The sequence below is a fragment of the Castor canadensis genome, chromosome 1, assembly GCF_047511655.1.
Source record: "Castor canadensis chromosome 1, mCasCan1.hap1v2, whole genome shotgun sequence".
NCBI classification, from domain to species: domain Eukaryota; kingdom Metazoa; phylum Chordata; class Mammalia; order Rodentia; family Castoridae; genus Castor; species Castor canadensis.
The window spans coordinates 155539333-155556835 of NC_133386.1; the positions used below are offsets into that span (position 1 = coordinate 155539333).

Consider the following 17503-nt stretch of genomic DNA (forward strand, 5'->3'; position numbering starts at 1 on the left):
GCATGAGCCACCAGCGCCTGGCTCTCTGGATCTTTCTCCTTCATGACTGAGGAATGCCCATTGACTGTGTACTTTGGGTACAATATAGGGCTGCTTTTAAAGGGAGTTGATTTCTTTGATGACAATAAAGAGGACTATTGTAGCCCCCATACCTTGTCAGCTCTAGGTGACCTTATGACTAAGGATTTAATGTCACCCATGTCTCCAGACCCCTCTCAGTTCCTCTTCCTCCCATGCCCGGTAGCAAGCCTTCTCCTCTAAGCCGTCTTTACCATCTCATTCGTCAAGTCCTAATAAGTGCTGATGAGCTCAGTCCCTTTGAGGTGTCAATAACTAAAAACAGTCAGTGATGAATTTCAAATGGTAAGATTCCAGGCATCTCAAGCCAAAGGACTCAGCAGTATTTGTAGGTCACAAGAGGAGGTCACCACCATGGAACAGCAGAATCTTAGCTGTCTTTCAACTGTGGGGAGAAGTGTTCTCTCAACAGTCCAAAATATGAGGCATTTTAATGAAGGGTTGCATAGAGTAGATTCGAGTCTAGCCCAGGCCTGGCACATAGTAGGTGTCAGCAAATATGGCTCCCACTTCTTACCTTGGTTTTGGAATTGTTGTAAAGCCAAGATAGGTGCAAGATAAGAAAATGCAGGGAGCTCCTCCAAATAGCTACTGTCTTTGGGAGCCAGTAATTAGGTCACTGAGGCTTGGTTTCCTTTGAGGAGATCAGAAAGTCTGGCATTGCCCGCCATAGCTGACTGAGCCTGGGATTGGTCCCTAAACCAAGTGCTGTCTACTCAGGTGAGTTGGTCCTATTAGGGTGATGCAGCTGGTGGTGGAGCTACAGCTGAAAGGTCACCTAGATGATTATATGGCCATGCTCAAGTGGAGCTCTGAGGAAGCAGAGGAAGCTGGTGGCAGAGACGGGAGGTTAGCTGGGAAGCTGAGAAGCCACCAAGCAGCCACCAAGGGATGAAGAGAGCTGGTGCTTCAGGATACATGCGCTCAGAACCGCCTTCCACTTCTAGTGCTCTGTGACATCCAGTCTCCTCATCTTGGATTTCCAGGAGATACTACACTGACACCACCCCACTCTTCTCCAGAGCCAGAGTCCCTGGTTCCTGTACTAGGACGCTTTGGGGTTGCATCCTCCTGCCTCAAGCCTTTTCCTCAGAATCTCTCTGAGATTCTGTTGGATGTCATTTCATGGAAGGAGCAGCTTTCTCCATCTTGTCCTGTCTTGGTAACCTCAGGGCAAGCATCTGTGGGCATGCTATCCTGGAGAGAAGCTGGGGCACTCCACACCTTGAGGTGGTGACCCTTTGGGGCTCCCTGATTTCTGGAATGGCATTAAGCCCCTGCCACACAGACTTCATTTCCTGCCCACTCTCTGCTAAGAACACACTACAGCCTAGTGCAGTGGGCCTCCTGCTCACTTATCCTCTGCTCCAAGCCAGCTCTGGTCATTCAGTCACCTCTTTCGTGCTGGGGTCTGATTCACACCCTTGGATAGGGTTTCAGACCTTGTGGTTTCTTATTTGACAGCCATGAATCACTGCTGAAATCCACATGCACCCCCATAAGCTGGTAAAGAAATGTGTTTTTTATTAATGAGCTCAGAGTAAGGTTTGTGGCAGCAACTACCATAGGAGGGAGAAGAAAGAGATGGTGGAGAGAAGAGAGAGACTTAGAAGTTGGGTCCAATTAGGGATTGGGAAAGGCCTCCCAGTGCTGGGAGAGGCTACAGTCACAGAGGAAATAAACCAGAGCTGGAGCCCTGAGGTCCTATCCAAAACAGCAGGCTGCCCTCCGCTCCATGATGGCCTTCAGGAGTGGCCCGGTGTTCCTTGTCCAGGGGCCAAAGGGGTTTGAAATTCCTGGATTTTGGGGGATTCTGTCTGATGTCTGCAACTGTCCTCTCTCAAAGCTGGTCTCAGGCTTTGTGTTCCGGATGGGTTCAGAGCTCACCATCTGCTAAGGGTGAATTTAGTTTCTCTTTCTGGACTTCAGAAGAAGGTCCTGCAAGGAGCGGGAAACAGACCAAGTGGGTGCAGGAGCTTTGTGGGTAACACTGGGCCCAGGGTGAGGCACACAGAGGGGAGCCCTACCATGGCAGCACAAGGCCCTTCCAACCTCCAGGGGCTCCTTGTGGTGTGGCCCTGAGTGGCTACACACCAGCTACAGCCACAGCCACAGCACACAAGAGGCCAGGGAGAAAGCAGGAGGAATACCTGAGATGGGAGTGGAGGGGACCAGAAGGAAGAGAAATGAGGGTCCCTTGCTAAGGGCAAGTGACAGAAAACATAGGGCCACTTAGATACCCCAGAAGCCATACATAACAAGCCAACTGTCTTGGAAGCATGAGGCCCTAATGTTTTGGGAAACTTGTAACAGAAAAGCCTACAAGTCCAAGCTTGGGTCCTCTCCAGAGGCTGCCAGCTGTGGGCTTTAGGCCACACCAAATCCCAGTTTCACAGCCACAGGGCACAGGATGGGAAACACACATCAAGGCTGGGCTCCATGGTGTATCCCACCAGGGAGAAAGAAGGCAGAGGATGGTGTGGGCTGAACCAGGCTCAGGCAGTGACAGGACACAACAGGACAGGAGCCAACGAAATCCACCAACCCTGATTCTTTGGACCAGCCTTAAATACTGTGTGTGGCCCTAGCTCTGTCCAAGCACAGGAAAGGGTGGCACCTCCGGGAGAAAATCAGGTGGGACTTCCTGTGGTTCTCCTAGGCCAGCATACCTGGCAGGAGGCACTGTCACTGTCCTCTGAGAACTGTGCTTAGTGCCACCTGCTCATTTGGGTGCTGTTTGTGACCCAAGGTGGGTCCCAAAAGCTGTGGTGCATCAGGACTTCAGGGTCCTGGCCCAGGGCTCCTGGTGGGGCTCCATACCATTCCTTGAGTCCCACAGCATCCCACAGGGGCTCACAGCAGGCCCCCACAGGTACTTCGGGAATGGTGCCTTGGGTCCCCATTCAGGCGCCAGTCCAAAGAACCTGCCAGCAGTGTGGGCAGCACATGCAGACGGGGCCCTGCGGCCGCCTGCCTATTCACCGTGGGCTCCAGCTGCAGGAGGAACCCATGTCTGTACACAGGAGCACGGTCTTCAAGGAGCTTTCGGACCGGCTGGGGGCTTTCGGCTGCAGAGGAGGGAAGAGAAGAGCTACATACGCAGAGCAGAGCAAGAAACAAAAAGGTCTCTGTTATTCCTGGGCAGAGCTCTGCTGGTCCTCTCCCTGCACTTGGCTCCTGCCTAAGCCCTGGGTTCCAGAATTTTGAGCTGCAGACCTTGTTTTCTCCAAGATATGCAGGAATTCCGGCTCTGCTCAGCAGGGGGAGCCAGCAGGCACAGCCAGGACAGGCAAGCAAGATGTGGCCAGCGAATGTGTGACTGACTGATGGATGGGTAGTAAGGGGTGAGGAGGTGGTGTGTTGAAGTGAGAACAGAGGTGAAATGCCACAGAAACAGAGGGACAGAGAATGCTAGAGAGGTAAGAATGCATACAGAATGACAGAGGAAGAAGCAGGGACTCTGGAGCCGGAGCTGGGGATAGAGAGAAACAGGAAGCAAGCAAAAGAGAGGGGAGAGGGATGAATGGGAAAGAGAGGGAGCACTGGGGAAAGATAAGGAAAGATAAGGGGAGGTGGGGAAACATAGACAGGAAGAATCACAGAGAACTACAGACCAGGCACAGGGTGGGGACAAGGTCCTGACTGCCTGGTGACACAGCATGAAGGAGTACAGCTAGACCTCAGGAAGACCTTTCAGAGAGCAAAAGATGGACACAGAAATCTTTATCTGATAATATTGCAAGGGATAAAGTTCTGAGCAGGGAATCAAACATCCCAAATTAAATCCCAAATTCACTATGTACTTGGTCTCAGACCTTGAACCTTGGTTTCTCACATGTAAAGAATTCAGTCAAGACAGTCTTGGAAGCAGTTCTGACACTACTTGGGGACACTGACTTAGTTCTATGGCTTCTCTTAGCCCAGGGGTGTTCTACGTCCCATGACTGCCAGCAGCCATGTGCTTCCAGCTGGATGAGGCTGGAGGGAGGAGGAGGCAGGGGCCAGGTGCCTGCTCACACTTACAGCTCATCGTCGTACTCCTTGGGGGGACAGACAGCAACCACAAGGTCAATCCAGTCCTGTAGGGAGAGGCCATGTGATTTTGGGGCACGTATAAGGTGGTTGGCACATCTTCCCAACCACCTTAGGTGGTTCCATTCCTATTACTGGGTTCCATAGCCCAGGGTAGGCCAGCAGGGCCTTCTTCCCATGGGGAAGTAGGTGCAGGCAGGGCCCTCCTACTGGAGATGGGCCCCCTGATGGAGCCCCACACGCTGGGGAAGTTTCCAGTCTTTGAGGCTTCTCAACCATAGATACAGGGTTGCAAGGCCTCAAATGACACTAAGTCCTCAAATGCTGATCTCTGGATCAGAGCCAGGCAGCAACCTCTGAATCACTTGGGAGAATTTCTTTAAAGCTGTGGGCTCATGGACTTGGCCCCTCATAGTCTTGGGTGGGTCCTGGATAAGAGTATTTCTAACAGGCTTCCAAGGCCATCTGAGGCACAATCAACTGCGGGACTTCCATGCCTTTTCTGAGCCTCACACTTGGTCCTTTCAATGCCATCACTGCCATCTTTGGCTTGCCTGTTACTGTCATCCTGAGCCTTGGCATGTCCATTGACAAATACTTGAAATGGCACTGGGCCCCTCTATCATGCCACAGCTTCTAAGATTGAGCTGAAATCTCTCTCCCCAGGACCAACCTCCATCCAATTCAGCTCTATCCTCAAGAATCACAGAATAAATACTCCTGCTCCCTCTACCCTAATGCAGCCCTTCAGATAATCAAAGACAGTCATCATGTTACCCGTAAGTCTTCTCTTCTCCACATCCTTTCATGTGGGTCCCAGGCCCATCTGGTCAGCTTCCTCGGCACTGAACTTAATATCTCAGGCTCAGCTGCCTGCATACAGTTGCACAGGTTGTGCATTGCACAGTGTGAGCGGGCACCATTCACACTAAAGTCTGCTGGAGGGCACCCCCTCAGATTGTGCAGTGCACAGTCTGTGGGAGACCTTACATTGTGGCCCTGATCCAGGTAGGTGTCTAATATGCACAAAGAAGACTACCACCAGCCCTCCTTTGTCCTGGCCCTCTACTTCTGTTATTGCTTTCTAGGAGCCCCCAACATTCTCTTGATTCCTATTCAGTATACACATAGAGAAGGCCTTAGTCTTTCTCTTGGGTCAGAAGACTGCCAGTGCCTTCTTCTGAAGTCTATATTTGTGCCACTGACTTTTTGGACTGAAGGTCAAGAATTAACATTTATTTCTCAAAATTCTGTCAGATTTAGTCCACTGGCTGGAAGGGAGTATGTAGGTATCACCCAAGAGTTGTCTGCACCTTGGATACTCACCCTAATCTGGGGCACCCCAACTATAAGCCCTGGCTGCAGAGGCAAGGGTCTGAGAAAGGCAGGTAAGGGAGGAAGGGGAGAGGGGTTTGTTCTTACCCCACCCTGATTCCAGGCCTTCTGCAGGGCAGCCTCAGCCTCAGCCAGGGTGTAGTCTGTCACGATCTTGCCATTGATGGCCATAATCTCATCCCCTTTCACAATGCCACCTGCAGAAAGATAAAACTGATTGGCTAACTAGGCTGCATGTGACATGTACCCAGCCCAGAGCTTGGCAGAGGGGCTTACTGTGAGCCCATGGAAGAGGTACAACCCTGTGCTCTGAAAACACATTGGACTTACAAAGCAGGAGGGGAAACAACACCTCCTTACTCAAACTCATTTCTTCCCTCATTCCACAACACCCTCATCCCAGCTTGGCAGAATTGGAACATCAGCGAGGAATCACTGCCACCAGCTCCTGCCTAGGCCTCAATTACTGCAGAGGGGACAGATTGCAACATGATTACCAGAGACCTGAGATAGCTCTGTGAGCTGTGCCTCTCTGTGCTGCTCTACTCCAGGTCCCTGAGCCCACTGAGCTCTTTCCTGCCTGGAGCTGTCATAGGCTGTCCATCTAGAATACTTTCCCTTCTCTTTCTTCCCTTATAGGTCTGAAGCGGCTGTCTCTGACTCAGGGAGGGCTTCCTCGGTTCCCTACTCAATTGAAAGCACTCCTATTATTTTTTTCACCACATCCTGCTCTTTTCCTGTACAGCATTTTCCTGATCTGTAATCATAAATCTATCTACTGTTACTGATGGGCTTCCCCACCATCCTGTCAGCTCATCAAGGCAAGGATTGTATTTCTGGTTCACCACTCTCTCAGCACTTCACATAGTATTTAACACAAAAGAGGAACTCAACAGGTATCTGTTGAACAAATGAATGATGTTCAAAGGTATTCCTGGATAAGCTTCCCTGTAATCTAATATTTTGAGAACTGAGTTATAAGCTAAATAAGTTACTCACTGCAGGACTTGTCAGACTCTTGAATATGTTAATATGTATTGTGGTTCCGTAAGTGGATAGACTGTGCATGGCTTCCACACCTTTTTGACATCATAACCCCATTATATGAGGAGTCCTCAATGCCCTTGTGTCAACAGAACATCTCTGGGTTACACTGAAATAGATTACTCAAAAGCCTCACAAGCATGAAGGCTGTTGAAATGTGGTGTGTATAACTGAAGATGGCAGCCACTATGGTTTAAAACACATTCTTCTATAAACTGCGAGCTACTTGAATGTCCAAAGCAGCATGGGACCAAGCTGTAGACAGCAGTTTCCTCTGGAGAGAGGGACTGGGCATAGGCAACTTTCACTTTTCTATTTTGTACAAATCCAAGATGGCATCTCAGGGGCAATAAGGCAGTGGTTGGATTAGAGCTTGTATGTGGGGAGGGCCCTTGAAAGTCACCTGTGTTTCCTGGTGCTTTCTCCCTGGACCTGTCAGACACGGAAGACAGGTGGCCTCCCTGGGCAAGCAGCAGCGCCTCCCTCATATGGCATAAAGATGGGGGCAGAGGAGGAGGGTGTCCTGGCAGTGGTGGGCTGTGGCAGCTGCCTAGCAAAGCAGGCCCCTCCTAGAGCTAAGATGAAGGCTCAGAGTGTAGCCAAGAGGGACCTGAGGCCACCAGAGCCATGAGTGATGGAGCTGGATAGCACAGGGCACACATTTGCCTCGGTAACTGCAGAAGCCTGACCCTATCTCCTACCTCAGGTCCTTATCTTCTACCCCCTCTATTCTACCCCTCCAGTTGTTGCGGGGAGCCTGGCTCTAGCCTGGGCCTGCCCCCAAAGGGATCTGACCATAGCATTCTCTACTCTGGTCTGGGAAAGGAAGAGGCACCTGGGCCTTCCCAAAGCACTCAGGGACAAAGAAAGCCTCCCTGATGAAGCTGAAGCAACCACTAGTGGTAGAGAAAGAAACTGAGCCTGGGTCCCCAAAGGCTTCCCTCTTCAGCAGAGGGTATTTTGTTAAAAAGGGGATGGCAAAGCAAGAAGATCACACCTTGAGAGAGACCCACGTGTGGCAGGCCCTTTGGGAGGGGACAAGGCTGCAGAAGACCTGAGGCAGAGGTGACATTTGGGTTGGACAGGAAACCAAATGGCCAAACTGCGGGATTCAAGTTCTGCCTCCATCTTTACCAGCTGTGGGTCCTTGAAGAAGTACTTTGACCTGCCTCTGCCTCAGTTCCCCAAGCTGCAAAATGAGAATAATTACAGCACCTACTCTGGAGGTTGTGGGAAGAATTAAGTGAGTTAATACACATGGAACACTTGAACACCAGGCTGCATGCCAGGCACTTAGACTATCAAGTGGCATGTGATTAGTTCTGACAAACTGTTATCACTGGTGGGACCAATTAGAGTTTAGACAGTTTCTCTCCTGTCTAAGGACCCCTGCGTGGGTCCTTTTCCTGGAAAGCTTCTTTCCCCTCACCCCAAGCTGCATTGACTCATCATTTAAAGTTTAGCTCATCATTTATAGTTTAGCTTGGGTATGTCCCTGCCAGGGAACCTTCCCAGCATCCCCTCCTGCATGAGTTACGGGCCCCTAATGGCATCCCTCTCTTCTCAGTTCCTCATTAACTCTTACTAGATGATGTTGCTGTCTGGATCTGGTTATTCTGCACATTTCCACCACTAGCCTGGGAGCCCCTGGAGGTCAGGGTGGCATCTGGTTTGGCTGTGCACCCACATGGTCCTGGCACACTCCTAAGCAACATCTGAGATTGGGAGATGGCTCGCTGGATGGACCTGGCATTCTTGAGCAACTGTTAGCCTGCTGTATTTGGGCAGCTGTCTGCTTTCCAGGGTGGCCTTCTACAGCCATCACACAATGCCCAAACCAGGCATGGCTGGTCCCCACTCACCGTGCCTCTCAGCAGCTCCCCCGTCGTAAACAGCTGAGACAACCACCTTCCCGACTGGGGAGTCCACACCACCCTCCAGGGCCAGGTCTAAGGATCCCTCCTGGTTAGAAGAAAACAGGTCTTAGGGACCAAGCAGACAGCAGCCTGTGGGCACTGGGCACCAAGGTGTCTCTTACCAGGGTCACAAGAAAGCAGAAAGAGGCCTGGTCCATAGCATTAGAAAAAATGGGACCTGGATACAAAGTAGGACCTGAGTGTGTGGCCTACCACAGGAGAAGATCCTGCTGTGACATCTAGGAGTCACCTGGGAAGTAGGAGAAGCAGGGAACCAAGGTGGCAGGGACAGAGACAAAGAAAAATGGTGGCCTGACCTTAACCACCCGTCCAGGTACCTTCTTAATGCGCAGGAGCCGGACTTCCTTCCCTAGGATCTGCTCCGGGGAGAACTAGAGAGAAAAGACAGTAGTAATTTTGAAGGGTGGAAGTGTCCATAGGCCCCACGGGGACAATGGACACGCATGAACATGCACACACATATAGACATGGCCACACAAGTCCCAGATCCATTCTAGAAATACTGTGAGGACTGGGCAAGTACAGCACCTTAATTTAGTTGGTGGTTGGCAGGTATAACTCCTGCACACACACACACGCACACACATGCATACATACATACATGCACACACACACACACACGCACGCACACACACACCATACAGTTCTGACCAGAAGGCCATTGGAAAGGAGCCTTCACAGGAAGGAGCAGCTGGGGCATCCTTGGGGTTCCTCATGCCCCACGTCATTCCCTGACCTCCCAGGAACCAGGATGTACCACCACCGAACCTTTTCAACCAACCCCACCCCCCCATTCCTGGAATTACTTTTCTGGGGCAGGAGCTTACCATGGAGTAGGGGTCAAAGCCTTCCTCATATTTTCTGAAATCCTGGAAGCAAAGGAAGGGCTTTAAGTTGGTAGAGCAGAAGCCTTGAGGTCACTACAAACACAAGCTCAGGGCAGAGGAAGAAGGTGAATGAGTCCAAGGATAAGAGATGGAGAGAGGGCAAGGAATAAGGGTGGTGGGAATTGGGGAGCAGGGAGGAGGGTGGCAGTTCCAATAGCCACAGCTGCTGTACAAAGATAAGCGGGAAGCTGCAGGAAGCATTTGGAAGCAAGCAGTCCAGCCCCCAGCACTGTCCAGGGAGTCGGCATTCATGGCTGCGGGGGGCACGGCTGGTGTCTGGGTGCTGGGAGGGCGATCTCTGCCCTGCAAAAAGTCACCCCCTCAGGCCTTTTGGGCCCTACCTCATCTCTTCCAGGTCCCCACTTGGGGCCAGGCCAGGCCTTGGAAGATGAAGCCAGGTGTCTCCACCCAGTGCTCTGACCCCACAGAGGAACCAGGCCTGCTCAGGAGGCTGCTCTGCCTGGGAAAGCCACATATGAGGTGGTCAAGGGAGACAACAAAAACATCTGGCACCAAGAGGAGGAAGGTGGTGGTGGTGAGACTGTGCTGGCCTGGTGCTGTTCTTAACTCATCCAGAAGGTAAGAGACCTCCCCAGGTTGGTTCTTTAGCTGAGGGACATAGAGAGAGGACCTAAGTTCTGGGATCCTGGCTTGATGAGGTTGCTGTGGGGACAATGTCCCCAAGATTTAAAACAAGGAAGTGAGAAGAGGGCAGAACCAGGGGCATCCACAGGCCTGAGGGGCCAGGATGCTTAGCCTAAAAAGAGGGCAGCAAAGCCACAGCTAGACCCCCAAAGGGAGATTTTAGCCCCATGGCACATGCCTACACATGCCTTGCTGGACTGAGCAGAACCAGCCTCATCACACAGTTCCCAAGATCACACAAGTGTCTCCTGGGTCCTGCAGTGTGCATTGTGGGAAGGCCAGAGACCTCACTTAGCATGCAACAACCAAGCTCTGGGGACAAGAGGGATCACTAAACAAGATTAGAAGCCATGCCCTTTCACAGAGAGGAACCTGCCTATCCTGGGCATTCCTTCTGGAAAGCTGAGCAATGCTGCCTATGGCCTCCTCTCTTTGTGGTCCTGAGAACCTGCTCTCACGGATGAGCCTTATATGCATTCACAGACTCATAAGCCATTACAGCTGGTTGGCTCTTAAAGAGGGATCCTCACTCCTCATTCAATAGATGGAGAAACTGAGGCTCAGAGCAGTGACAGTAATGTTCTAAAGTCACTCAGTCAGGGGGCAGGGGAACAAGGGTTTAATTCGAAGCCTGGAGCCCAGACTCCTTTCATATTTCTCTCCCTTTGAGGGTTGTTTGTGCCCTAAACTACAGGCCTTTCAATGTCAATTTTGCAATGGCAGTGCTCTGAGAGGCAGGTGATAGCATTTAAGAGCAGACTGCAGAACCTGAACTCCTGGATCCAAATCCAGGGTCTGACACAACTGTGCCAGCATGGATGCATTTCCAAGTCTCTCTGCTTCTGTTTTTCATCTACAAAATGAGGAAGATAATAGCCACTGCCCCTCAGGGTTGTTGTACAGATTAAACGAGTTAGTAAACATAATATATTTAGGAGCAGTGCTTGGCACAGCACAGTCTAAGGATTAGCTGCCTCCTGCCCTCTGCAGTCCTCGTCTGGGAGCAGCCTCTTTTTTTTTCTATTCCCTGCTGGTGTCAAATCAGCCTGTGTGAATGGTGAGGCTGGAGAAGAAAGGGCTGCCTGCCAGGTCTCCCTCCATCTTAGGGTCTCTTTCATTGAAGGTAAAAGTGCTCATCCAATCACTGGCTTTGGACATCAGCCCCAGGACATAGGAATGCTAGTCGGCCACCTGCCTGATACCACTCAGAGGCCACCAGGGACTTCCATGTCCCTGTGTACAGGAGCACTCTGGGTGAAAGGAGCTAAGCTTCCACTTCTTCCTTAGGTTGGTTCAGCAGGGTTTGATGAAGTTGTGATCTGCTCGGAGGAGACAGACAGGCAAAGGCACAGGGAGACACCTCAGGCAGCCTCTTTCTTCTCTCCAAAGACTGGAGCCAGGGCCCTTGTTGGCCTCTGAGGGTTTTCTTTATCCTGCTCCTCTCTGAGCAAGCAGTAATAGAAGAGGTAGGCGCCCAGGAGTCCTGAGGATTTCTTAGCAGGAGCACAGGTTCTAAACAAGCCCTGGTTCCCCATGTAACAAGAAATTCCCCTGAACCTCTCCTAAAGGCAAGGAGAACATAGTGCTGGCCTAAGGTTCCCTGGCAGATGGTGCTTGGGCCACCTTGGAACTGACCAGCACTCTCAGATAGAAAGAAGTCAGGCACAGAGTGGGAGGGGCAGGTGGTGAGGAGGACCATACACAGGACAGATGGGTATCATTTTACTTGTCTAAATGCTGTTTGGTAAACCACCATCCTCTTCAACATCTCCTGCGGCTGGTAGAAAAAAGAAAAAAGTTCCCCACCTGATGTTAAAAATAGGTCTTGTCTGCCCCCTGGTGCCAGGTCCTGGGCCTGCCAGCCTGGGGTTGCCCTGATGACATCCCTCCCCGCAAAGATCAGTCTGATTTATGTTAGGGGCACATTCAATGCTTTCAGTGTAGCAGCTGCCTAGTTGCAGTCAAGTAGACACCACCAGAGAACGACCTGGATGCCTCAGACTGTTCCAGGAGCATGACCTTTGTCCTTTGGGGAGCTGACTAGACAGCTAAAGCTCAAAATAAGTATCTGAGTGGCCTGCCCTGACATTTGGATAGAGTTTCCTTGAAAGGGGAATAAAAATTCTAACCTGTCTCTGTCCCACCTCAGATGAGAAGCCAGTCAGAGGCTGGCACTGTGAGGGATGTACATGAGACCCAGCTCCCTCAGTCATTGGGGCCTGGAGTGGATGGATTCTCCCTCTTCCCCAGGACCACACCCAGGACTGTCTTAGTGAGGAGTGAGAAGGAAAATGGAGACAGGGAGTGGACCTGCACTGGCCAGTTCCCCAGTTGAGGATGCTCCATGCCATGTCACACAGACCTTGAGGCAGAGGCCTGGGCCATTGAAATTGCTAGGTTTTGACAAGATGGCAATGTGGGTAAGAGCATGTCTTTGGAGTCAGAAGACTTGGGAGTAAGTTCAGGCTATCCCTTGGGCAACCAACTTCACCTATCAAAGCCTCAGTTTCCTCAAGTTTTAAACAGGAATGACACTAGGAGTCTTTTTACATGGCAGGCTCTTACCAAGTCTTAGTTATTAGCATTGTTGTTTTTAGATGGCATTGCAGGCTCTGAGGTCAGTCAGGGAACAGGAATTCCACTGTGCATGTCCTGACTTTGCGTCCAACTCACTCTTTCTCTAGAGGTAGCAGAACCCAGGGGAGACAGCCCTGGTTTACTCCTCTAGAAACACCTTGCAGGGGACTCAAGGGGCTTACCAGGACCTCGGATTTCACAGCTGGCCTGTAGATGAAGTTGGACTCCTGGTGGACCATGACAGGTTTGGAGATGGTGGACACACCAGGGCCTCGTGGAGGCTGTGGGCTTGGGCAAAATGTCTACAGGGGTTAGTTTAAGAGAGACCCACATGCAGGATGGCCAAGGCTGACCATGGCACTCTACATACATGCAAATGCACTCCCATCCACAGGAGCCAGCCTGGCCCATCCAGCTTGCCAGAGGCCTTGGGGTTTGTTCTTCAGCACGGAGATGAAAACTCCACTGGCCACAGTATAGTATGAGTGGCTCTAAGGAATCAGCCACTTGAGCCAGAGTCTGCTCTGGGGGCACCAGCAGCCACTGTCACTTAGAGGATACACTTTAAAGTCTTTCCCTCAATGGTCATGGGGACACCCTACACCCTCTCCCATTAAGGGTTTCCTCTTCTGGGCACAGTCCAGCCTCTGCACTGTAGCACAGCCATCTGCTGTTTCCGGTGACTGGGCACGGAGTGTCCAGAGTTCCTGGGGTGAGGACCAGTAAGAACAGAGTCCAGGAGAGCTGACGCAAACTGTGTGCTTTGCTCTAACCAACTTGCTTATCTTGGGCAAGACTTATCTGTATCTGATCACATCACAACCCTGTCCCATACCCTTTTACAGGTCCCCACTGACTACTGAGCTCCTAACTCCACCCCAAGGCCTTTCATGAGCTTTCTACCTTTCTTTTCAGCCCCACACTTCCCAGCCTCCTCACATTGCCTGCTTTAGCCTCTGAAATGCCAGGCTGTCTTGCTGCCAAACCTTTGTACCTGCTCTTTCCTCCTTCTGCTTCACCTGTTCAGGTCTTAGCCTGGACATTACTGCCGTTCAGAAGCCTTCCTTGAGCTTTTCTGCCCCACATCTCATGCCTCATCACAGCACACATGCATCCCCTAGCTCTGCTCCAGTAGTGTGACAGTCGCCTACCAACTTGTCTTTCTTTCCCACCAGACGGTCTAGGGTAGAGGCAGTGACTGCCTATATAGTGGTGGTTCTCAGTGTCCAGCTCCATGTCTGGCAGAGAGTAGGCACTTGGCAAACGTGTTGACTCAGTAGTATGGTGGGCATGCCAGGCAGTAGATCTGGCCCTGAAAACTCCCTCTGGAAGGTGCTGGTGTGTTAGGCACATGTGTCAAGCTGACACAGATGCTTGTTTCCACTGCCTGAGGCCTGCTGGTGGCTAGGCTGACTGTGCAGATGTCAGTCTAGTCGCCCACACTTCCTCCTGCAGCCTCATGATGACTTGTTAGGGGCACTCAGGGAGGGCACTTGGCAGGGTAGGTGGGGCCAGAGTGCTAACTTGGGGCAACCCCCTGGCCTTTGAGTCACTTAAGACATTTATGATCCAGATCCTCAGAGGCTCCTTGTGCAAGGAACGTTTAACCTTCCCTGTGCTCTGCTCAGGACCAAACAGTGGGGACTTCCTGATTCCTTAAAGAATCTGAGAAAGTAGACCCCATCTTTAATATTGACTCTGCCTTAACATTTGTTGAGATGACCTTTAATCCCATGTTTTTCACTTCACTTAAATTTACTTGTACTGTAGCCAGGTGCCAGTGGCTCACGCCTGTAATTCTAGTTACTTGGGAGGCTAAGATCAGGAAGATCATAGCTCAAGGCCAGCCCTGGCAAATAGTTTGTGAGACTCCATCTCCAAAATAGCCATAGCAAAAAGGACTGGAAGTGTGAGTCAAGTGGTAGAGAATATGCTTTGCAAGTGCAAAGCCCTGAGTTCAAACCCCAGTCCCACCAAAAAAAATAGTGTACTTGCAGTCTGGACTGTAAATAACCACAGTCAATGTCTATTGAACACTCTTGGAAGCATTAACTTAGAATGCAGTCACATATTATTTTTGTGCATTTGCTTATGTATTATCACATTTGATTCTCACAATAGGTAGGGGCCATCAGCATTCCTATTTTATAGACTAGAATGCCCTGGCTCAGACCCATGGAGTAACACATGCCAAAAGTCATCCAGTCAGGGAGTGGCAGAGCCAGAATTCAAGCCCAGGCAGTCTGACTCCCTGCCGTTCCTCCTGCCATCTTTATCTTCCTGCTCCTGTGATGCCCTCTCTTGCTTCTTCCATGTGTCACATCCTTCATGGCTCAGCTCATAAGCCCTAAACGTGGAGAGGTGTCTTCAACCTCCCACTGGATGAGCCTCTCTCTCCCACAGCACAGGGCCTGTGCCTGGTTGATAGTAGAGTCCTGCCTGGACAGCTGCTCTCTCTTCACATGGCAAAATTCTAGAAGGCACAGGTGTGCTAGTCTCCTCTGATGCTCTTCAGCCCCCTCAGACCAAGAGGTGCAATCACTGACTGTAGAATCAAATTTGTTGAGGGAGTGCTATTGTCTACCTTGCTGGGGGCCACTTACAAAGAAAGATATACCAGGCTAACTGAGTCCCCTGCCACCTAGTTCCCGGCTGGGATCTGGGGGACATACCTCTAGAGGAAGCACACTGCTCCTTTTTAGATTGAGCTACAAGACTCAGGATCCCCACCAGAGGTCCAGAGGGGGCATGAGACCTGACAGCATCCTGTTGGGAGCCTTGCCAGCCTCTGTCACTCTCTTCATTTCCACCTCTCTCCCCATCCTGGCTCTCTTGGATGCTCTGAGTGGCTTATTCTGCTCTTCAAGCAGGAACTCAAATGGAAAGGTTGGTAACAACAAAAACAAAAACATTGCTATGACGACTCCCCAACACCCCTCCTCCCAGCTAATGGAGATGCCCTAACTCTGACTCAAACTAGCCCCATGACTTATGGGAGCAAAGGACACTTTGTTTTTCTCAGCATCAAAGCTCCATGTCTTCCTCAGGGATCGCCTCTTCCAAAATAGTTTTTGGATAAAGAACAATTAATGAGAAATATGTCTTTTTGAAAATATCACTGTTCAATCTCTCAATGTCCAAGAAAAACATCCCTAGTCTTTTAATAGCAAAACTGGAGATTTCTAGGAACTCTCTCATCTTCATTTTTCCTTTAGCTGGATTTTGGACAGAAATGTCTGATTATACTTGATGCCAGTGTAACTGGCGAGTGCCATGGAAAATGGCACTAACTGTCCTAAGATTGCACTGTACTGGATGGTGTTATGGCTTCCTAATCAGAGCCTAGTATCTCTTTGTGGCTTCCTCTTCCCCTTTGCTCCTGTTAAACAATGGAGCCCATCCCATAGTCAAGGCTTTCGGGGATAATATCAAGAAATGATGGGATATGACACAGAGCTAACTATATGTTTGCATAACCTGAAAGTACCACACATTGCAGGTTATCAGCCTTCGCTAGCCAACAGGAGCAATGACATTGAATGGACGCACTGCTTCTCATCCCAAGGCCTGCAGCAATTTCCCATGCAACACAGCACTTCAAGACCAGCAGAAACCATGCGCATGCACGATATCTACACACATGAGCTGGCGGGCGGGGGGGGCGCTTTCCTTTCTTGGAAAAGGGGTGAGATGACATTTCCTTCTGTCTCTACTCACAGGAGCGGTGGAGGGCATGGGAAACAGCCCCCACACCCTCTGCTTACAAGCACAGCATACCAAACAAGCGCAGTACCTTTGGGGTGGGTGGGAAGCTCCGTTCAAGAGCAGGGGAGTTGGTGGGCTTCCCACTTTGGTTCTTTTCCTCCCAGTCCTCTGCTGGATTCCCTGTGTCCCCAACACGGAAGGGGTGGCTGCCCAGTGCCTCTTCCAGCACCGAGGGCAAAGGACGGGTAGGAGTGAGGTCTTGGGTAGGAATGGATGGGGGGGGAGGGATGGGAATGGGGGGTGGAATGCGCTGCACCCAGGGTGAGGATGAGGTGCTGGTGTGGCCTGATGAGGGAAGTACGGGGTGCGCGGGGACCTTGGAAGGTGGGTTGGAGGATGGGGGGTGGGGCATCACAGGTAAGGTAGAGGGAGTCTTGGGGGGATAGTAGAACATGTCCAAGGGGACGTCATCTAGGTCAGTGGTGTGGAGGTGCAGTCCTGCGAAGCGTCTCAAGGGTGGGGCCAGGGGAGACATAGACGGTGGGGGAGGCGGGGGCCCTGTGGTCATCTGGGGGTTGCAAGAAGTTTTGTCATTTTTGTCCACATTGACACACTGTATTGAGCACAGTACTTTTCAAACCTGTTTCTCTTGCTGTTGGAGACCCACCTCCCTCAAACCAGAACCACAGGGTCATTCTGTCACCTAACTGCCCAGCTGAATCTACAAGGCTGGTTGGGAGTTCCCAAACACAGAAAGGCCCACGTGATACCAGCTGGGGATGATATGTCAGGTGATAAAGAGTGTATCCTCTAAACTGGAACACAACTTGAGCATGTAACTGACACTTTTAATAATTATGGTAGGACAATAGGCTGCACTGGGACAATCTCAGACCAGGTGGGACTTAGTGGCCACATAGAAATACAGACATGTGCCCTCTCCTAAAGAGAGGAAGGGGAATGGGGCTGGTAGGGGTGGGCCCTGAATAGTGGAATGGGCACGGGTGTGGCTTGTGATTTTTGCCAGTAACCATCACGCTCCCGCTGTTCCCCGGGGGGGGGGTCATTCTGAAGACAGTGGGAGTGTCTGTGGAAAGAAGGACTCTGTTACCTCTGAAATTTCATTATCGGCAGAGGAAATCTGCTCGAGGCGCGTCTGACAGAGCCTTTCCACCCAGTACTGAATCTTTTCTGATTCCTCAAGGTCTTCCCGCTCAGTCTCAGACACCTGGGACCCAGGACCGCGCAAAAGGAGAGGACAGA

At 51.0% G+C, this 17503-nt stretch overlaps 1 protein-coding gene across 2 annotated transcripts in view; it reads right to left on the bottom strand.

Annotated features, from left to right (window-relative positions):
• Positions 1–1582: 1582 nt before the first annotated feature.
• The window catches only part of Ush1c (USH1 protein network component harmonin), a 45180-nt gene continuing 29259 nt past the window's right edge, over positions 1583–17503 (bottom strand). The window contains exons 17-26 of one of the 2 annotated variants that reach the window (XM_074042574.1): positions 17352–17468; positions 16329–16808; positions 12718–12837; positions 11685–11735; positions 9254–9295; positions 8744–8797; positions 8352–8451; positions 5533–5642; positions 4102–4157; positions 2023–3169 (exon numbers count right to left, since the gene is read on the bottom strand). In XM_074042574.1, coding sequence (XP_073898675.1) covers positions 2932–3169; positions 4102–4157; positions 5533–5642; positions 8352–8451; positions 8744–8797; positions 9254–9295; positions 11685–11735; positions 12718–12837; positions 16329–16808; positions 17352–17468 — 1368 coding nt within the window. In that variant the 3' untranslated portion in view covers positions 2023–2931. The other variant, XM_074042567.1, reaches the window with a different exon arrangement.